Raw genomic sequence first — 23,408 nt, 5'->3', positions numbered from 1 at the left:
AACGACTATTAATGCACACATCACATCATGAAATCATTAAGACCCTATTATAGACCTGCTCAATCACCATAATAACTCCACAGGCCCTTTCCACACAGTTTCCCCTTCTCCCTGCCAAGTGTACACAGCCAGTTTTAACCAAAACGGCATAGATATTTTATTCTGGAATGGAATGTATCAAACAGTAACTAGGGACAAGTTTGCAGCTCGGCCAACTGAGTTGTGACTGGTAGTATTACATTACAGGCACAAGATGGCAGCAGCAAACACATTTAGATGGTTTGCATGCCCTAAATGTTGATTTATAAGCTTTTTGAAATACCCCATGGATTGTTTATAGCATGTGAATTTGTCTAGGTTATTATTATTATTTATTGTTTTATATAGCGCCATCAAATTCTTTAGCGCTGTACAATGGATAGACAGGACAGAACAAGTAGTATGTAACATAACAAATTGACAGAGACAACAGGTGAGGAGGGCCCTGCTCATACGAGCTTACAGTGTAGAGGTCATTCAAAGTTCCTTTGGCCTCATCCAAACTAATACACTTCTGTAGGTAGAACTGACCCTGATTGCTACTTTGTCATAACTTTACACCGTAATTGATTTCATAGCGTTTGCTCATAACGTTGCTCATTTTGCTGCTTGCTCAGATATAATTCTTGGTTGTATTAGGTGTGACACTACAAAAAAGAGCGGTATGCTTATTAAAACATTTTGTCCGTTGTCCACTTTGTGTATGAATTTGAATTTAATGCTTGGTTTTGAGGCAATATTAAACTGAAAAGCCAAAAGCAGGTTAAAGTTAGAATATATACTGTACATAACTGTAAGTTGTATGTTTGTATATATACCGTATTTGCTCGATTATAAGACGACCCTGATTATAAGACGACCCCCCAAAATCTGAATATTAACTTAGGAAAAAAAGAAAAAGCCTGAATATAAGACGACCCCAAAGGAAAAAAGTTTTACCAGTAAATGTTAATTCATCTGAACTATTTTTTTTAATAAAAGCTATGATTGAGAAAAATATTTTTTTTTGTTTTTATTTCTTGTATTTTCCAACCTGTCCCCCAGTTACGCACATCTGCCCCCAGGCTTGCCACTCCAAAATGGCACTGTGGCCCATGATATGCCTTTTAACCCTCTATATGCCACTGTGCCCCATGGTATGCCTTTTGTCCCCCTATGTGCCACTCTGCCTCCAGAAATGCCTTATACCCCTTTATCCCATTCTGGCATTTAGGGGGTTAAAATGCATATTATGGGGCAGAGTGGCATATAGGGAGGTATAAGGCATTTCAGGAGGCAGAGTGCTCTATTAAATGCCCCCTTAACGCCACTCCAGAAATGCCCTATGCCCCCATTTAACACACACACACCCTATACCCCCATTTAACTAACACACACACACTCCCCCCCCCCTCTCTCACCCCCCTTCCCCCTCTCTCACCCCTCTCAGCCCTCTCTTACCGGTGCTTCCAGCCGGGGCAGCGGGTTGACGTCGCCTTCCGCTGCAGCTGGAAGGAGGTGGAGTTGGCAGCGGGGGTTTGTATGCATCCGTCGCGTATACTTTCCCCGGCTGTCAGAGACCAGAGTTCCCCGTGTCGGTGCGGCACTGGTGCGGGGAACTCTGATCTCTGACAGTCGGGGAAGGTCTACGCGACGGACGCAGACAACCCCCGCTGCTAGCTACACCTCCTTCCGGCTGCAGCGGACGTTGTCTACGCGGATCGCGTAGACGTCAACCCGCTGCCCCGGCAACACAGCAGGAAGCACCGGTAAGTGTGTGTATGATGGGGGGGTGAGATAGGAGGATCCAGGTCCACTGCAGCGGTGCGGGGGATCTGGATCTTAGTCTCCTAATCAGACCTCTATTTGAGGTCTGATTAGAAGACGACCCCGATTAGAAGACGAGGGGTATTTTTCAGAACATTTGCTCTGAAAAAAACCTTGTCTTTTAATCGAGCAAATACGGTATATACCGGTATGTATATATGTATAAATATATACGTTTTGAGACATCCACACATCTCTCTAGACTTCTGGACTCCAATCAAATAAAACAGATGTCAGCATAGTCTTTCAGTCACTAAGAAAATATTCTAAACTATCTAGGTTGTAAGCCCTAATGAGGTCTCTATCCATATCATGCCTGTCTATATCAGAATTATATGTATAATAATAATTTATTAGCGATAAATAATGTGAGAAGAAGGGAATGATTCACCTCAATAGCCCAGTAGAATCTAAGTGTGGTTCCAGGAGTGCTACAGGTATAAAAGAAAGAGAGGGCTATCCGGGGAATCAGTATAAAAAGGTCTTTGGGCCCAAAATAGAAACTGAGAGCAATGGACCCGAAAAGAAAAAGAAAGCTGAAATACAAAATGTTTATTTTATTTGTCAAAACTTGAGTGCAACTAAATGGAGATTTGGCTGAAAGCTGTAAATGTAGAACAACAAATGCTGGCAGAAATACATATGACTAACACCTCGCTTAAAGACCAGAAAAAGTACCCTCTGGAGATGTCCTACAGCTGCCACAGGGTAACGTTCTTTATGGGTGGTCAGGCAACCTTATAATTCACATTTTTGACATTTGACTCTAGCCTACTTCCTACATGTCTGGAGACCTCTCTGAATTATGATGCTTGTTATTTGTCATTATTCGGTAGAGCAAGGGCGGACAAAAAACTAAATCCAGCACTTGTTTAAGTGCAATCAGTGTCATCCTGTAACTAAGCTAATTGTTAGTGTGGAAGGTGGATTAATTTTGCTGTAGAGGCCCTTAATTGTTAAAGGTTTTCAACATTTGTCCAAAGAAAGGATGTATTTCCTGACATTCACATCATAATTCCAACAATGACAGGTTATTCCCCTACCATGTAATATTAGGTGATTTAGCTGTTCTTTTAAGCAGCTATATTCACTCCTGCTGGAATAGATCAAAGTGTCCTGACCCACACTTGGCTACCTATATAAGCACCTTTAGACCTAACATTTACCTCTGCTGATACTAATAATATGTTTGTTTTTTTTACATAGACATTTACGTCAATTTATTAAACGTTACTACAGTAGTGTACCTAAAGGGGGGGGGTCTGCCCGGGTGCCACTCATCAGGGGGGTGCCCAGCCTAACACGGGCCAGCAGCTTCTTGCTGTGGCACACTATATAAGGAAACTCTTTTCCCGTGTGGTGGAGCAGGAACGTGGGTAGGAATAGAGTTACCTCATACAGTGCGCGGGTGCCACAGCAGTAAGCTGCAGGTCCGCGTTAGGCCGTATACACGTCTGCATGGCCTCCGGTGATGCTCGGCCGGCCACCAGACCAGTGAGATCTGTAAGAGAGGTAAGGGGGTGCGGGAGAGTGAATGGGTGAATGAATGTTAGTGAGTGAGTGAATGAATTAATGAAGTAAGTTAGTAAGTTGTTATTTAGGGGCAGACATGGCACAGGGAGGCTCATTAGGGGGGTAGAGGTGGCACAGGCAGGCTGATTGGGGGGAGGCAGGAGAGGCAGGCTGATTAGGGTTGGCAGAGGTGGCACAGGCAGGCTGATTAGGGGGGCAGCAGTGGCACAGGCAGGCTGCTTTAGGGGGAGTGGTGGCACATGCAGGCTGATTAGGGCTGAGAGATGGCACAGGCAGGCTGGTCAGGGGGGTCAGAGGTGGCGCAGGCTGGTGAGGGGGGACAGCAGTTGCACAGTTAGGCTGCTAAATGGGCAGCAGTGGCACAGTTAGGCTGCTAAATGGGCAGTGGTGGCACAGACAGGCTGTTTTAGGGGTAGAGGCATACCAGGTCAATGTCTGGCTTAGTATACAGTATTAAGGGTATGATGCACTACCGTCAATGTCTGGCTCGGTGTATAGTGGTGGGAATTACGCTGTACCATATCCGTTCAGTAGGGATGTGCACCGATATATAGGTGACCAAAATATATCGGCCGAAAAGTGCATTATCGGCAAAATGCCGAAGTAAAAAAATGGCTGAAAAATCGTCTGCAGGGGCCAAGCTGCTTACCTGTGTGTTGGTCACACAGTCTGCAAGCAGCATCTCTTGTACTGGCCAGGAGAAGCAGGAACCCAGCGGAGTCACGTGAATGCACGTCACATGACTCTGCTCCGTTCCTTCTTCCCCTGGGGGTGGGACAAGAGAAGTTGCTCACACATAGAGAGCCCGTAATCACACTCCCATCATGCCCAGGTTCTAGGATATACTGGCTGCTGTTAGCAGTGGCGGATGAGCTTAATTATGCTTTGGCCAATTCATATAACCAAAACCTCTCATTTATATTATGTTTATATATTTGTTGCCAACTTTATTAGGGTAAGAAGCGCAGACAGTTTTTGTTTTTTGTATACATTGTACAGCCAATACACTGTTTCTTGCAGCATGCTTACACCTGTTTGGTAGGCCTCGTATTATACATTTGTATTTGAGCCTGTGACTAGCTTAGCGCACCGACATTTTTTCTTTTCCCTGTTTAATCATATATATTAACCACACTTTTATTAAAAGTACTGAAAGTAACACAGCAAAATTGGACAGAAAAATTAAATAACTATATATATATATATATATATATATATATATATATATATATATATATATATATATATATATGATTAACAGCAATCACACCCCTATAATGCTAAGTCAGCCAGTACATGCTGGAATCTGATTATGCTGTGATTGTTGTTAATTATATATATATATATATTTATTTATTTTTTTGTATAATTTTTTTTTTCTGTCCAATTTTGGTGTGTTACTTACACTCCCATCACCCCTGTGTTCCAATGGCACATTGTGTTTGCTGATCTAAGTTTACGTTTAAAAGGCTAATTGAACATTAAAAACCCTTTTGCAATCATGTTACAGCCAGAAATGTCCTTGTTTTTCATGAAAACAAATGAGTTACCCCAAACTTTTGAATGGTAGTAAAGGACAGTCCCTCTTTCAAATCCGATTAAAATTAAATTAAAAATTTAATCTTTCTTTTAATTTTTTCCCCATGGACATAGATCACTATCTATAGGCCACTGAATCAAAATGCCTGCTAAAACCCTGCCCCTTAATAAGCCTGTTTTATACACTACATATGGGTAGAGATTAAGGCTAACGGTAATGATGAGCCATGTTAATTTGGCTTGCAGATTGCAAGCTATTGGTCTAATGTGCAATGGCAAGAGGTTTGAGGTAATAATGTTAATAGTACATTGTTACTGGCTGGCACGTCTGTGAGTGGAGTCCATTGGAAGGTCCAATGATACTGGTCTAAGCCCTGGAAATAGGAGATGCTAATGGCTTAATACTTGAAAGTTATAAAAGACATGCTAAGGAATAAAAGAACTACAGTGATAATGGTTGAACGTCAAGTAGTGCATGTTATTTCAAAATCCATAATCTGCTAATTATGGAAAAATAGAAACCTTGAAGAATTATAGGGTATGATATCACACGAATTAAGTTACATTAGGGCCATATAGTGGATTGCTTAAAATTCAGTTTTATTTGGGACATCCGTGGCTCCATAAATTACAATACACAATCTCTGTATGATGTCATGAACACAGATGCTCTATTTAGAGGTAATAGCCATGTAGAGTGATCTGTAAACAATGGTACCTGTAGTTATACAACAGGAAGGAAACAATAACAAAAATGTAGGTGTTTCACAAATTTATTATGATGTTACTTGGAAACAACCGAACTTGATACACTTGGCCAGGGCTCCGTCCATCCTTCAGGCCATCCAGTCTGGAGTGACAAAGGACAAGCCAGAATGACTCTGGCTGCCTGATGAAGAGGACATGCAAGATGCAGAGGACATGTAAGATGAAGAGTCCTCTGTGGTATCCAAAACTAATGCAATCTCCTGGAGCCTCTGCAAGCGGAGATTTGGTGTTGATGGCTGGTATGGGGGAGTTGAAAGGCAGCTCTCTATATCCTCCCTCTCAATGTTCTGAAAGAATGGATGCTGCCTAATACACTCTGCGACCCAGAGGCGATCCTGAGGATCTTTCCCCAAAAGAAGCTTCAAGATGTCATGAGCTTCTTCAGAGACCTCTTTGATATACCGAGGGTTTTCATCTACAATGGAACAGAAAAGATGAAATGGTAAAGCCCCATTAAGCATCTGGAATAGAATCACCCCAAAGGACCACCAGTCCACAGCAACACCGTATGCTTTGTTCAGATGTATTTCTGGGGCCATGTACAGGAATGTTCCACATTCTCCTTCTGTTTCTGCTGTTCCAAAAATGCCTTCTGCAACAAGACCGAAATCCCAGATCTTCGCATGGCCCTCTCCGTCAAGCAGGATGTTTTCCGGGTTCAGGTCTCGATGTATAATGCCCCGAGCATGGAGGAATTGGATGCCACAGATGATTTCAGCTGTATAAAATGCAGCTGTGGTCTCGGTGAGGCAGCCCACCCACTTCATATATGACAAGAGGCTTCCACCAGCCATATATTCCATCACAAATGATACGCAGGTCTCAGTGTGGAAGGCTGCATATCCATGACACAGGAACGGGCTGTCTCGCGCCATCTCCAGGATCCTCCTCTCTTTCAGTAAGTCTTGGGGGTTTATGGCTGTCTTGCGGATGGTTTTGACCGCTACCATGGAATTTCTTCCATGACCTTTCCGAACCCTCCTTCTCCCAGCACTGAATGAAAGGTGAAGCCGGAGAGCGTCATGGGGAGAAGGCTCCGAAATCTTTTTGCAGTAAGACTGCTTTCCTCAATACTCCTGCGTCTTTTTATGGGAACCTTTCCCCTCCTGCGCTCCTTAAGATTTTCCTCTTTCTCTTTCTCCTGCTGCCTCAGAATCTGTCTGCTTTTCTCATTGTATCTACACCGCTTTTTCTCCTGTTCGGAGCTGCTTGTGCTGGTTCTTGGTCGTTTTTTTGTCCTCCTTGCTCTCAGACACAGGCTGCTCTCCTCTCTCTCATTAGGAGTACGTTTGGTCCTCTTCCTCTCTCTCCCTCTTTCTTCCTGAGTATTGCTACTCCCTTTCTTCTCTTTGAGGACAGGTACTCTACTGGCCAAGTGCTCTTTGTTCTGATCCTTACTCCTTTTTGCGGTGTTAGTGGAAGCTGTTTTTAATCGTTTGAAAAACTTCTGCAGTTTTCTGGGGCAGCATCTCCTTACAATCCATCTTAGTCCAACGAGGAGACAACACTCCTCCATAGCTTTCCTTTTAAAAGGTTCTCCTTTTAAATCTCAACTCTCTCTGATGTTGTTGGTAACAACACTTCAAGTCTGCTATGAATAGCTGCTTACAAGTGCCGGGCGCCCAACTACATTGAGTAAGCAGGTGAATGCTTTCCTGCTTTACAGGGTAAGTGATGTCACTATTCACTGCTTCACATAGTGAGGTCACAACGAGGACTCTTCTGCTTTACTGCTTAATGGATGTAAATACTCTAGTTGATGTCTTTCTGATGGGGCACTTTTGTATCTATCGTATAGAATGACCAGGGTGTTAATACTTGTTGAATTTACATTAGACTTGGGCGCCGGGGGAAAGTTCGTGTTCATTTTTGCTGACATTTTTTTCTTCATATTTGAGGAAATTTGGCCAACATTTTTGTTTATGGAAATCCCATTCATCTGTCAGGTTGCCGTGGAAACAAGAAATAAACATGTAGAGGTTGAAAGTACAACTGTAGTGGGGGAAATACATGTTTCCTTAAATCCTTAAAATTCTATCAACATCCGAGCTGCTGTAACTGTAAGTAGCTGAACACATCACCATACAGCAGCAGCAGCCGGGGAATATGTTTGTATAACGTGTTTAACAGAGAAATATTCCTTCACATATTCATAATACATTAATGAAACACGTCTTTTAGGTGCAACATGGGTGCAGGTGCAATTTATGGAGGTGCGATGTTGGTGCTATATAAATAAAAGATAATATTATGTATTCCTGTTCATTAGATAAAATACTGTTTAACTATTCCACCAATGTGTATTTCTTCTTTAAAAATACATTTTTGTGTGATTTGTATCAGATACTCATTTAAATTAATATACTTTTATTCAATTTGGCACATTAGCTAGAACATCATGCGATCTGAACCTCCAGGTCTTCTGCACAGACATATTCACAAGCTTTGTACTATAATTGCCATTTCTGACCCCCCCCAGGACGAAGCTGATTTCTGTGTGGGCAAAAGGTGCGTCAGACATTTCGTTATTTCTGTTCTCCTTTCTCATTTTACTCATTTTCCTTATCACACCCTGAGCATCCTCAGAGAAGTTAAAAAAATGAAAGTAAAACATTTGAAATAAAAGGACTGCATCCCCCACGCAGCTTTCCGTTCCAACCACAATAAATTCATGAAGCACAACCACAGATATTAGTGTTATATTTAAAGTGTATTTTTCAGTGCCAAAAATAATAAACAGCATTTTACCGTATTTGCTCGATTATAAAACGAGTTTTTTTTTTCAGAGCAAATGCTGTGAAAAATAACCATCGTCTTATATTCGAGGTCGTCTTCTAATCAGACCTCAAATAGCGGTCTGAATACAAGACTAAGATCCAGATCCCCTGCAGCACTACACGGGACCTGGATCCTCCTCTCTGGACCAGGGCTTCTATGACAGAGCGCCGGTGTCACAAGACCTTTCCGGTGCTCATTCATAGAAGCCCCGATGGAAGAGGCGGCAGCAGCAGTGGAGGTTGTCTGCGTGCATCGCGCAGACCTTCACCGGCTGCCACACTAGACACCAAGGAATATGAAGCACAGCGGACAAGTATAGGGAAGCACTGGTAAGCTGAGGGAGGGTAATAGTGGCATTTAGGGAGGGTATAAGGGCTTTCTGGAGGCAGAGTGGCATATAGGGGATTAAAGGGAATATCAGGGAGGCAGAGTGGCATATAGGGGATTAAAAGGAATATCAGGGAGGCAGAGTGGTATATAGGGGTGTAAAAGGCATATCTGGGAGGCAGAGTGGCAAATAGAGGGTCAAGAGGCATATCTGGGGGGCAGAATGGGATATAAGGGGTATAAGGCATATCTGGAGGCAGAGTGGGATATAAGAGGGTATAAGGCATATCAGGGAGGCAGAGTGGCATATAGGGGGGGATAAGGCATATCTGGGGGGCAGATGTGCATAACTGTGGGCAGGTTTAAAAAATAAATACTTTTTATTAAAAATAGTTTACATGTGAATTAATATTTACTAGTAAAACTTTTTTCTTATAGGGTAGCTTTTTCTTTTTCTCCTAAATTAACATTGACATTTTGGGTGGGTCGTCTTCTAATCGAGCAAATACGGTAATTCAAGATTGATATGTTGTTATCTCAGTACGGTGGTAGCCTATTAACCAGAGGCTCGTGTTTCTGTATCACACCGTTACAGCCCACGGCTTACAGGTTCCTGGCTTTGCGATTGGACACTGCAAGACAAAGACAGAAACGTGGCAATCAAGTGGAATGATTGATACATCAGTGATCTAGCGGAAGTTCTCTGACAGCCTTAACAAAATAAAGGGAATTATTACAAACTTATCACAATGCTTAAATAACTTTGTAGAAAGTTTGCCAGGGGGCACTCAAATTCCTGTTTCTCCCAGGCCAAGTTGCTCAGAGCGGTTGTCTCAGATAACCCATTGGTCTGGCTTTGGCGCCAGGAGTTAAAAGTCTGTAAGAGGGACTCTGGTGGTTGCTGGCAGGAGCTTCATCTGGCATCAACCAATGATTGATGCCAGAGTAGGCTCCTGCCGGACATTGGGGACGTATCCAACTTTCCCAGGTTCCTCCAGGGTTGGATAATGTATTGGTTGTAAACGTTTCAAGATTTTCTGATACACATTCTGGATAAAGACAAAACACACTACTTAAGGCTGCTATAAGACTGGAATCTAATGACCAGGCCAGAAGTGGGCTGCCCCCACTTGACACCTGGGAGTCTGGAGCACGGGGACAAGTCTAGGGATGCATCTGTAAGTTGGGGGGGCATAAGGCATATCGGGGGGAGATTGGCATATTGTGGGGAAAAAGGCATATCTGCGGGCAGAGTGGTAAATAAGGGGTATAAGGCATATAAGGGAAGCAGAGCGGCAAAAAGGGGGTATAAGGCATATCTGGGGGCAGAGTGGTAAATAAGGGATATAAGGCATATAAGGGAAGCAGAGCGGCAAAAAGTGGGTATAAGGCATATCTGGGGGCAGAGTGGCATATAGGGGGTATAAGGCATATCAAGGGGGGCAGAGTGGCATATAAGGGGGATATAAGGCATATCTGGGTGGAAGGACAACAAGTCTGGGGGCGGAAAATGCAAAAAATGCATTTTTCTTAATCATAGTTTTTATTAAATATTAAAAAATAGTTTACATGTGAATTAATACTTACTAATAAGACATTTTCCTTATAGGATAGTCTTATATTCAGACTTTTCTTTTTTTTCTACATTATTTTCAAATTTGGGGGGGTCATCTTAAAATCGAGCAAATACGGTATAATTTGAAAATTGTATCACATCTTTTGCAGAACTTATGTATAGAAATTACAACGTGCTCTGATCTCTTGCACAAGGTAAGCCTACATTAACAGGAGGCTCAGGTGGTTTAAATATGGACAGTCTATTGTGCCCTAAAAATCTTGATAAACAGTGAGCCACTTCCTAAATTAAGATAGAATTGGAGGGTTATTTAGCCAAATCTTTCAAAGGAACAATGGGTTTCCCAGTTACACCAAAGGCTCTGTGTGGCCTGTCAAGGGAATTACTGTGCAATGCAGAAAAAATTCAGCAGTATTAATCTTATTAGAAAGGGTTCACAGGGAGCCAGGGATGCTCCCTAAATGGAGAATCTTCTTCATTCTTTTCTGCACTGGAAGCTTTGCGGGGATGCTACGGCAAAAGGTCACTTTCCATTAGTAACTGGATTTGGAGTAGGGTGAGCCTGTTTGAACAAGGACACTGATGCACTAAATCATTAGTTTGTTGACCCCTCCGCATAGTTATGGCTACTGAACCTTGTCCTTTATTTTAATTTGTTCTGCTAGTTAGTGGTCGTATAATAATTTATCAATGCGCCTGCACCCTGTAAAGTGCAAACACATGTTGGTTATTCTTAAACAGCATTATGTATAGAATCTTTTGTATTTCACCATGGATGTATAACTGTAAATAGCCTTTAGTATTCTCCTAAAGAGTTACCTGATCTTTTCATATTCCAGTTTTTCTGCAGAGCTCATGCATCTTACTACATTAAATAATAATCAGGCATACATGGTAAACTACAATGACTTATTATAAAACATTATTGTAATGCATTTTATTTACTTTATTTATCAATAATAAAATAATATTATTATGTTAATATTGGCAATAACAGGAGGTATGAGCTCTAGGCAGTGCCTAAACTAGAGATAGGAATACAAGAAGGCTGAGCTGTACACGTTGGGGTGGACTGTCCTCCCCCATGTACTTCACTGGTGCTGAGCGCCAGGATATTGCGTCATAACATGGTGCTCGCCATTCATTTGTGGCCGGTTAGAGTGAGATCTATGATTCTCCCTAGCCGACCCAGAGCCCTGAGTGGAGACTCTGGGGCTCTGTGCAAGAGAACAATAAAATGTATGAATGTGCCTATTGTGTCTACTGTTCGAAATATCTCCCTTTGCACTGTAAAAGTCTAATACTTTGCTGGTTAAACATATTTACTAAATGATACAGTTTGTGTGTTTCTGTGTAATAAGGGCTTCATTCTAGGCAGAATTACTATACGGTGAGTTGCTGTGTAAACCACAGGGCATTAATCCTAATATTAAAGGGGCATTCCAGCCATCATATACACTTTCATTTTTCTTTTGGTCCAATCTTCTCAATTTTAATAGGTTGAATAATGCATATTAATGTGCATACAAAGAACTTTAATATGCATTTATTGTTGGTGAGGCATAGGATACTAAACTGTCCCTAGGTAGAGTTCCTTTTTAGACTATTTGTTTGTTTTAATCTGGAGAATATTTAATCTTAAACGGTCAAGAGCATTTTCAGCACGCCAGGAAGAAGAATAATTTTCTCTTCTTCATCTCACTGTTATACACAGGGAATAATGGAGGACTGTCTGATTAATTCCAGCTGTGCCTGTGGGGTGTTCACAAAAGGAATGTTTAGCTAAAAATACATGTACCATGTACACTACTAAACTGTTTTATTTTTGGAAGAGGCAATTAACACACAAGACTAACTAGAACTGGAACAGGTAAGAATTTACTAAATAGGTCTCATTGTTGGGATGTACACAGTGGTGGATCATCATCAAATCAATCAATTACCGTATTATGTGTTGGGGAGTGAGAAGGATGACAGACAGCTTTGTGACATACCATCCAAAGGTGGAATATTGATTTCCACTAGATGCTGGCTCCAAGTAGAATTCCTTTCTTGGACCATCAAGAAAGCTTTAGACTTGCTGCTGACAATCACATGAGTGACCTCTAATTGATCTCAGGGATCAATTAAACCTGTAATTGGTTATAAAAGACAGCATCCGTATAGATTGGTGCAATTTGATGTTATAGCCCAATGGCAGCAGCTTCTTCCAATCATCCTTGAGTTGTGAAATATATAACATTTTATTCCTGAGTTTGGTTGGGTCATCCAGTTTCTCTCCTCATTTCCTGGAGGAAATCCAAAGGAAAGAAACTATGACATAAAGTCTTACAAAAATGTGTGATGAATTGAAGTCCTTGCTTTGAGGATTAAGATTTCTCTTAAAATAACATAACTGCCATTTCCCCCTAGGCCAGAAAACTTTTAACTGGGAGTGTGTGTGCTGGGAATAGGATATGCCAGCCAAGATAACTTTTGATCTCTTTAGATTTCGCAGGGTACAGACAAATAGCCTTTTAGTCCCCAGGGTCAATAGGGGCTGAAGATCTCATGAGAAATCCTTTGTGAAGTGGGTATTCCCGATAATTGTTGGGAGGATATGTTGAATAAATGTGTTTGGGAGAGACAAACCCTCACATATACCAAACATACATCCAATGAACAAGAGGATATGTGGTGTGAGAGAGATAATAGATGGAAGGTGGTTCAGCACTCAAGTTTTACTTATTCTATACAAAAATGTCATAATGTATTAAATAAAACAGCTGTGCTTGATTTTGTTAATTCTTATAAAGCCCATCATGACATTAATATAAGAGCAGAAACAAAGCTAAGTGGTTAAAAAGAGATGATTTTTCATTACAACCTGTAATTAAAATTGATTTTTATTTGGATTTCATGTAATGGACATGCACAATATATTTCAAATTGGTGAAGTGAAAAATTCTGAAAAATAAAAAAAGGAAAAGTCATGCATGCATATGTATTCAATCCCTTTGCTATGAAGCCCATTAATAATTACATAATTAGTTAGATTATACACAGGTGGACTTTATTTAAGTGTCACATGATCTGTCACATGATTCCACTATGCATAAACGTGTTTTGAAAGGCGATAGAGTCTGTAACATCACTGAGCAAGGGGCAACACCAAGCAAGCGGCATCATGAAGGCCAAGGAGCTCTCCAAACAGGTCAGGGACAAAATTGTGGAGAAGTACAGATCAGGGTTGGGTTATAATAAAAAAAAAAAAGATCTGAAACTTTCAACATCCCACGGAGCACCATTAAAACCATTATTAAGAAATAGAAAGAATATGGTGTAACGGGTTCACCAAGAGAGCTCTAGTAACTCCCAGAGATCACCCAGATGTATCCTCCTGTTGTCCACGAAATCACTTCCAGCACCAGCCAGCATGCACACCGTGGAACCCTGCTATGTGTACCCAATAAGTAGACACAACTACCTTGAACTGAGTACAGCAGGAATGAACAGTTTATTGTTGTAAAACATACTCATATATCCACAGAACTGCATTAACATAAATTAACAGATACATGTATTCAACCCAACCTTTAATCCCCAGGCAGCAATCCTATTGATGGGAATAGTTACACAATGGAGTTCCTACCTGTGCCAGGCTGGAGCCATCTCTGAGTACCTTGGAGCCCTGTATGACAGGTCATTCTGTCACATATGGCATGACAACAAACCTGCCAAGAGAGGGCCACCCACCAAAACTCACAGACCAGGCAAGGAGGGCATTAGTTAAAGAGGTAACAAAGAGACCAAAGTTAACTCAGAAGGAAAACCTGTTTCAGTCTTCCAGAGATTTGAGACTAGGACGGAGGTTCACCTTCCAGCAGGACGATGACCCTAAGCATACTGCTAAAGAAACACTCGAGTGGTTTAAGTTGAAACATTTAAATCTCATGGAATGGCCTAGTCAAAGCCCAGACCTCAATCTAATTGAGAATCTGTGGTATGACTTTAAGATTTCTGTACACCAGCAGAACCCGTCCAACCTGAAGGAGCTGGAGCAGTTTTGCCTCGAGGATTGGGCAAAAATCCTAGTAGCTAGATATGCCAAGCTTATAGAGACGTACCCCAAGAGACTAGTAGCTGTGATTGTTGCAAAAGTTGGCTCTACAAAGTGGACTTTGGGGTGGGGGGTGAATGCACACTCAAGTATTTATTTTTTTGTCTTATTTCTTGTTTGTTTTACAATAAAAATATTTTGCATCTTCAAAGTGGTAGGCATGTTGTGTAAATAAAATGATACAAACCGTGAACAGATCCATTTTAATTCCAGGTTGTAATGCAACAAAAAAAAAGAAAAAATGCCAAGGGAGCTAATACTTTTGCAATATATGGCCAATATATATATATTTACATGACAATTTAAAATAGTTGGTGACATTGCTCAACAGAGAAGCTATCTGCGCATGCATATTGGGTGTGAATGCGTGCATTCTTCTGTAGCTCCTGCCTTTGTTTTGAACAAATAAGCAGGCAATCAGGAAGAAAATATCAGGTGAACTTTATATTCTAGGCACAAGAGGCAGGCATGGATGTGCAAATGTGTTAATAGGATTTCAAAAACAGTTGAAACCCCCCCACACACACACAAAAAAAAACAGACGGGACAGGGGTAACATAAAGTTTTTTAAAGTTTTAACCACATTAATTAGAAGAAGGCATCATCAGTAAGCAGTGTAATAGACAGCAGCAACTAAACAGTCAATGTGAAGGGACAACTTCAGTCTTTTGAGCTGCTGTTGGTCTATGAAGCATATTGGGTATCTCAATGGGCATTATTGCCTAACAAAAGCTGAAATACAAATATATTTTTGTACAATATATACACACATGGACAGCTAAATTATACGACAGTCTTCTCTGCTAGAAGATGAGTTGTTTACTTTAAGAGAATATAACAATATATGTGGCCAGTGTGCTGTGCCGGAAGGGGTTACGGTGTCATTGGAATGTATGAGAATGTGGGGGGACACAGATGTCCCCAGCTGTGAACAAAGTCCATGAGGGTGAAATAAACACAGAGCTTCCAGAAAAAAAAGACAAGACATGGGATGTGGGAAAACAAGGATATGGGGATAAATCACAAGAGTCCTAATTATAGCGAGACAGAAGTCTTTGCTCACATACTACAAGGAAGGCTGGAGAAATATTCATATTATCCGCAATGTATAGGCTGTACATACAAACTTCCTCACTCAGGTTTACTAATCTAATCTAGAAAATGGAATATAAAAATCAGACTGCATCATTATCAGACCAAACACGATAGCAAGGTCCATTGTATGTATGAAAACGTATGTGTGCGTGTGTTGAATTTTGGTGGTGTCCCTCTTGCAGATGTATGGGTGGACTGCGCAGAATGCCCCATATGCATTTGCCTCCTTCGCCACCCTCCCAGCTATTCACTTCTGTATGCACGTGATTTACTTACTGCCAGTCAAATTAAGCACCCACTCTGTGGACATGCAGGTGAGGGTCTGGCCCCCCCGATACATGATCAGTCAGATAAATCATCAAATTAGGGAGAAGGAGGGCAGCTGCAGCTTCTACCTCAGGTAAGTCCGTTTTTGTATTTGGGAAGAATGCGTAAAGAGTACTCTAATGTGCATTATTCCTTAGTGGAGCTGTCAGGGACAGTAAACCGTCACATTTACATCTGATTATGTTATTTGTCCATTTTGTATAGTGTCAGTTTTAGGTTTGTAACTTTGTGCTTATTTGCTGTACAGTATTGCTGCACATAAATGAGTACAGAGTTCACACCCGCACAATAACTTGTTCCAATACGAAGCCATTCTTAAGACGAACTAAGAATGTTCTGCCAAAAAAAGTTGTGTCTCAACATGTGAGGTGTAGTAAAATTAAAAGGCAGATGTGTAGATTTATGACCCATAGTAAGCGATGACTATAAAAGAAACCTTTATTTATTCCATTGATTTCAACAATTCCTAATTCCTTAAACTCTGATACAGGAGCATACTATAGTTTAGAGGGAAATGAAAAATGAATTTATACATTTGTATTTTAGGTGACAATCCTATACAGAGCTTACACTTGAACTAGGGACATGTATATGTGTGTATTCATATATACGGTATATTCTTTTTTCCAGGAGAATATAATAATATATATTGTAAACTATGCATCCTATCACATGATAAAAAAAAAATCCATCATTTCACGTCCATTACCTTTCCATAAATTCCAAACCAAATAGAAAAGTAACTTAGATTAAATAATGTTCTTAAAAGCCCCTTTAGTAAATGCATCCAATAAATGTGATTGTACATAAATGTAGATTGCACACGCAGCCTGTGAAGGTCCCAGTACAAAATATAGCATAGGGTAGGCACAACAAGGAAGGGGCTAAATTCTAGGGAGACAATATATGCCCTAGAATTTGCCAACTTTTTTTTTTTACTGGAGGAAACGGTTTTGGAGGCCGGAGACTTGTGATCTCCCAACGTCTGAGCTCTACATGCTGGCAGGGATCCATTTTTAACCACCATGTCAGCCAGCTGACTTCACAATAGATCATCTATCAACACGCTGGCCCTTTCATCCCCACTGTAGTGTGTTTTATTGTATAAGTAGCCTCCTCTATACTACAATGAAGTTTGTATGTAGTTGCCACCCTAGAGCTTTCGGGCCACCAACATACCACATACTTAGCTGGCACTCTTTGGGTAAAGGTGCTGGTCTGTGTACGCTGCTGAATTTCTGCATTTGTTATAAATAAATGCAGGGTTAGAAAGAACATTCCTAGTGGTGTTGGAGACAGCAGACTAATAAATGGTCTCTTCTAGCATTAATACAAACATCACACATAAAATATTTCGTTCTGGATTATAAGTGTAAAGACATAAACCAATAATGTCCATGTACACAGACACCTATGTGTCATGTTGACACATAGAAGATCAATGCAATTCTGGGCTTGTTAGGACAGGAGTACACCATCATATAAAGTGAGCGTGAGCCTGTGTGACACTTTTCTATACATACACAGCTGTGTTTGTTTGCAACATGAGGTCTTCAGTAGTCTCTATATACACCAAAGTGAGACCCCTACCTCCATTCATGGGCTGCCAGCGATGCGCTTCCTACGATGACAATCCGAGCAAATCCAGATGTGGCGGTCTATAATATCCATGCAGAGGGAACGGTGCTGTGCATTTGCAAACTCAATCATATATGTGTGTATATATATATATATATATATATATATAGTCTAGAAAAAAAAGCATGATGGGGTACAAAAAAACCCAAACAATTTAGGGTTCAGGGTTTTTTAAATTTACTTTGGAGACAGGTTGTAAATACACAGTAATGCATTGTAGTCTAAAAACAGATGATTGAAAGGAAAAGTATAGCACTCTGAACACATAAATACATATGCATAATACTGAAAAATAATTCTCATGAATTTATTTTTATCTTTGGTACTTCTGTATACACTTACATGTAGTTTTCAAGTAAAGTTATCATTTTATCTGTATGAGCCACTGTTAGACAACACAGTGTACAGATCATATTGTAATCCCTACCATGAAAAGGATTCTTGTCTTCCACTAATCGTTCCAGTTTAAATCTGTTTCTAAGTGTGTACAGTATATAAAAACACAAAGCAATCCTCTTTACAGTGTAGGCAAGATATATATAAGTGTACAGTGCCAACCACTCACCACAAGCAAAGGTATGAAAGGGAAGGAAAAACATATTCTTTAAAATAAATGAAAAACGTTTTTTAGATAAATTGAATGTTCTGTAACTAATATTTTTGCGTTTGACCTAACAAAAGCCCAATTCATCAAATGATAATGAAAAGAAAGATTACCCCCTAACAGTGCTTACATCAATAACAAAAAACAATCCACAATAAACAGAGAAGATAATATGGTGTGAGAAACAGTAACATGAAAAGTAACTTGATACTTGTATCAGCTCAGTGTAACAATTTTGGTAATAGCAGCCGCAGTGGTGTATTTTGGCAAAAAAGTGCTCATATTAACGTGAATGGGGTTGCTTTCAAGGGGTCTAACGAGACCGCACAAGTGCGCAGAGGGCTTTTATTAGACCTGGCGACATATTCCAATTAGGCCAACTGTGCTTGGGGGTGGCAGTCCTACTGCCATAAAACTGGGCACACTGATCACATTGCTGGGTGATCTGCCCCCTCGCTGTGCCGCTATTCAATGGGCTGGTTAAAAGGGAGATCTGATCTCCCCAACTGGCCAATTTACAGTATGGAGAGCTGTGCAGAGTCAGCATTGCCTCTGTATGATGCATTATAAGATACGGAGGGACCAATATGAAATCACAGCAGGGGTGACTGGGAGTCCTGGGTCAGGCCTAGGGCAGCCCCAAAATCAATATGCCATAGGTTAGACCCCTTGGAAATCTTGCGCAGGCCTGTCTGCAGATGACTATAGCATGCGTGCACTTTGGCATGGAGGGAATGTGTTTAGCCAAACACTGGGGGCAGGGAGAGAGGCAAAAACATAGGGGGCATTCTGCAAAGGGGGGAAAAAGAGGACACTCACCTTCAATGCGTATTAAAGTGTATATTATGGCTGGAGTGGCCCTTTATGTCAATGAGGGTTCAATAGACCCCTTGCCTTTGGCATCCCAGAGGCAGCACGGGATCTGACTGGCAGCAAGTATATCATGTGTGTTAAGATGCATTAGACTGGATGCATATCCTGCATGGAAGATAACTGGGGAGCAGGCAAATGCTAAATCCCCTCCATTTATATGCAAAAAGGGGCACAACGGAACTGTGAATGGACCTCTCACCTGTCACATGCATTAAAGAGCGATGGCTGGAGCATCTCTAATGTTTTTAATGCTTTACAAGACATTACATTTTTAATGAATTTTTTTGCTTTAAAGGGAGGCGGTATGATGTTATACAGGGTCTTTAGGAAGTAAGTGACATGTTTTGAAACCCAACTGGTCAGTCTCCTACCTCCATACAGCTTGCAGAACAATGGAATTAGTCTTCAGAGTGATGAAAGACATTCTTTTCTGCTGAGTAAGCAATCATAATCCACTGGTTCAAGGATTACTCAGCAATGCCATATAGGTGCAAATGTCAAATAAAGATAACAGAATACTATCTCAATTTATTGCTCCCAACCGCCACAGGATTTATAGGAATAACAAGACTTAATACTACAAAGAACCAATGCAAGCAAATGGATTTTAGTATTTTAAGTGGCCAATGCAATATAATTTAATCGGCAGTGAGCATCGTGATCACATTCTTTACCAACCTGTAACTGTATTAGTCTTGCCTATTTAACTCTTTGCATGCCAGGACACTGATCTATGCTCTTCTCCTCACTTTTGCATCACAATGGATTATTAATGGATGTAATATATGAATACATTTACAAACCCTGTCCTCTACTTAGAAGGGGTTGAGTTTTAGCATCCCAACTATTTGTATTGCCTCTTCAATAATTTATCCCATTCTTAGTGCCTACAAAAGTAAATTCACCTTACATGTATCTACCATAAGTGATAAGTTTGTTTTTATTATTATTATAGGTGTTGAACATCAAAGTGACTACCTGAAATTCATTGCAAAGATAAGTTGATAATTCTATTTTAGAATTTCAGTTTACCTTTATGGTAGCTCCATTGCAATGAATTGGGACATAGAATTAAATTCTATAAAGAGTGACGTGTTTTAATCTGTTATTTCATCTAATGGACTGTCATTTTGATTTGTGAGTTTTAAAGTTGTGATACATTTTTCATGAAAAGATTATTACAAAAAAATTAAACATGGCACATCATAGTCTGCTGAGCTTGCAATCTAAGAAGGGGTTTTGGAGTAAACCTTTAGATTTCAATTGAAGCAGCCGGGTTAGCTTGATTGCAGCTGTATAAAGTATTTATAGGAGGTAGTAGTGAGTGCCTGTCACTTAGGGGAACAGCAATGTGTGGGAATACCATAGTTTGATGATAAGGATCTCTGTGGGTAGATGGATTGGACACACACGCTGGGCTGTTGCTGCAGTCTTAAATGAAGAATTGTAGAATTAGAACCCCCCCCCCAAACATTGCCATAAAAGAAGGGTTATTTTAAAATAGCATGAAAGATTCCTACCACAAGGGTTAACCCCTGAGCTGCTGGCTACTCAGGCATAAGTGTGCAAAGACTGAACCAGCTTCTTGAGGTGGATCCTATTGCATATGCAGCTTTCTCCCTCATACCCCACCCCCAACAGCACAAACTACTATATCCAAAGAGATGGGAAAAGGAATTTGGTGTGAATGTCAGAGGAGGGTTTCAGGAGGGGAGGGATAAATAGATAATGAATCAGGAGGGATGAAGAGAGAATAAGAGGATCTCAGGAGGGTGGGATAGTGGAGTAGGTGGGACAAAAAAAGAATGAGGAAAGGATTACATTGAGAATAATGGACTAAAAGAAGGGATAGATAGAGGGGAGGACTAGCTATAGAAAGAGAGGCAGAAAAGGGGAGGGATGAAAGAGGCGCAGAGGGGATAAACTTTACTTAGCAGTCCTTTTCTTCCTGTTTTTTTGTGTTACAGGACGGGTTGCAGCTTCACCAGACTGTTTGGTGTGGCTAATGACCCTAATGAGCAGGGGGCATCTGAGAGGAGCAGAGCACCTAAGGACTTCTGCTTGCCATCTAAGTCAGGGCACAGTTTCTGTGTTGCTTTACCAATAGAAAACCACGGCTGCAAGACATTCTTGGACAGAACCTCCTACTACTACTGTGCATGAACCTCATCCAGGTGCATCTGCAACCTCTGAAAGCCAAGAAGGAATCCTAATTCTAGCTTACTCTAAGCTACATCTGGAGAACTGTTGCTTCATCTCAGCTCTAAAATGCACACAGATGATTATTGTCTTTATGGATTTATAACCGTTTCTCACCTGAGATGTGACTGGTAAAGGTATTCATTTGTCTAGGACACCATCTACTGACGGTATGAACTGTTTTGTACATTAAGCACCTGTTATTCTTGGGAGTGCCTTCACAGACCCTTTTGGGTTTTAGGTTGTTTCTTTCTCCCCTCTTATGCCAATTTCAGCACTGGCACATTGCAGGGACTGCCCATGCTGTGGTGCTTTTCTAGTATCCCAGTCAGTGGCACTGCGCAAGGTACCTTCTGGAGATATATCTACAGTGTGTCCTTCTCTAGGTAATCTTGGTCTCAGTTTGTCATGTCTATTTAGTCTCTGGAACCTGTGGCATCAGATTGTGAACCATGCTGTCCATAGTTTGGAGTGTATTCCTGCCACTCGTCCTCCTGTCTACCCATTGCCTCTGCCAACATCCAGAGAACGATGACCTGGAACTTCAACTTCAATACTATGATGACAATGGTGAGTAAGACGGTGTACCCAGAGCTGTCAGTTTATTATTATTGTTATTATTATTGTTTTATATAGCACCGTCAGATTCCGCATCACTGTACAAAAGGGTAGACAGCACATAACAATTAGTGTATAATGTAACAAGATGACATACAAAAACAGGTGAGGAGGGCCCTGCTCAAACAAGCTTACAATCTAGAGTTTTCACCAAGACTGACTTTATGTTATAAGGAAAATCCTGTAATAACCCAATAATAACTTGTAGGATTGTTATGGAGCAAAAGCATATGCTTAGAAATTTTAGGTGATATTTGCAAACTTTTAGATAGTGTCAATATAGTATTTTAATACTTAGGTACACATTCTGTGGATTATTTTTTACAAAGATCAGGTGTTATTCACGGTCGCGGAGTACAGTATTCTGTATTGTTCTTATAGCATAAGGGGTTCAGGGTTATGGACTGGGGCCTATAAAAGTTTGGACATTGTACTTAATTACTGATTACGTCATCCAGAAGGGAAGAAGCCAAGACCACTAAATATATTATCGGTAACTTTTCAGCAGCAGATGTTTTGTAGTGTAGAGTCTCACCCAGTGCTGGGGGGAAACATTTGAGCATGCTTCACAAAAGGAAGAGTTTACTGTCTCTGACAGCTGCACTAAAGAATAATGAATATTTAAGCACTCTGTGTAAATGTGCATTCTTAAAAAACGAAAAATACAAAAGCAAATCAATAGGAAGGCTTCTTGTGTACGCGCATGGGGGTCTCTATACACCCTGGTCCTGCAGATTTTACCGAGCCAGCATTGGAGCTGACTGCTGGTATCAAACACAACATATAGAAAAATAGTAAGTACACCCTAAGAGAAGCTAGCTGGAAACCTTCAAATATTTCAAGGGATTGAAGAAACTCAAAGAGGGAAGCATTTTACATAAAAAATGGGAATTGCAGAATTAGAGGGCATGATTTAAAGTTAACGGGTGATACACTGGGGCTAATGCGAGAAACTTATACAGTAAAGGTAGAAGATACCTGAAATAGACCATCATAGGACATAGTACAGAAAACCTTATCTCATTACTGACGCATCAGCAGATGACAGCATATATTGTTTGTAGTAAAGGAAAATACCTAGCATGTGCAGAAGAGAAGACAGTTTATACTGTACATACCTGGGAACTTTCTAAATGAGCTTTAATAGTGAGTCTATGTAGCGACTCACCAAGTGTGTTACCCAAATGGCTTTAACACTTGTCCTCATTGAAACCTTGACTTGCCATTATTTAAACATACACTTAAGTCAACATACTGGTAGAAAAAAGCACCAACTGGGAGTCTTATATATGATCACAAGAGTCAGTTTCAAGCTGTGTGACCCTGAGAATCTGCCCCTTCAACCTGAGACTCTGATATTGGGGCAGAAACCCTGAGACTCGGGTTCAAACCGTGAGAGTTCCCAGGTATAGTATTATAAGAACACGCTCATGAATCCTAGAATACAGGCAAAATTAAGTCTTTTATAGCACGTGCACAGATGCTGTATTCAGTGGTCCAAGAACTTCCAAAACAAGTACAAACATTTTTAATTGTGTTTCTGATGCTTTCCGTTGATTAAATGGGACCAGGAGAATTATATGCTGTAT

At 40.7% G+C, this 23,408-nt stretch overlaps 1 protein-coding gene across 1 annotated transcript in view; it reads left to right on the top strand.

The window, feature by feature from the left end:
• Positions 1-21,528: 21,528 nt before the first annotated feature.
• KCP (kielin cysteine rich BMP regulator) overlaps positions 21,529-23,408 on the top strand; it is a 42,155-nt gene continuing 40,275 nt past the window's right edge. The window contains exon 1 of the mRNA XM_053464350.1: positions 21,529-21,771. Within this exon, the coding sequence (XP_053320325.1) occupies positions 21,654-21,771 (118 nt within the window). The 5' untranslated portion in view covers positions 21,529-21,653. The remainder of the gene's footprint in view (positions 21,772-23,408) is intronic.

The sequence above is a fragment of the Spea bombifrons genome, chromosome 4 (assembly GCF_027358695.1).
Source record: "Spea bombifrons isolate aSpeBom1 chromosome 4, aSpeBom1.2.pri, whole genome shotgun sequence".
In the NCBI taxonomy this organism is placed as follows: domain Eukaryota; kingdom Metazoa; phylum Chordata; class Amphibia; order Anura; family Pelobatidae; genus Spea; species Spea bombifrons.
Note: the sequence above shows the minus strand (reverse complement) of the source record. Positions and strands in the feature narration are given on the sequence as shown.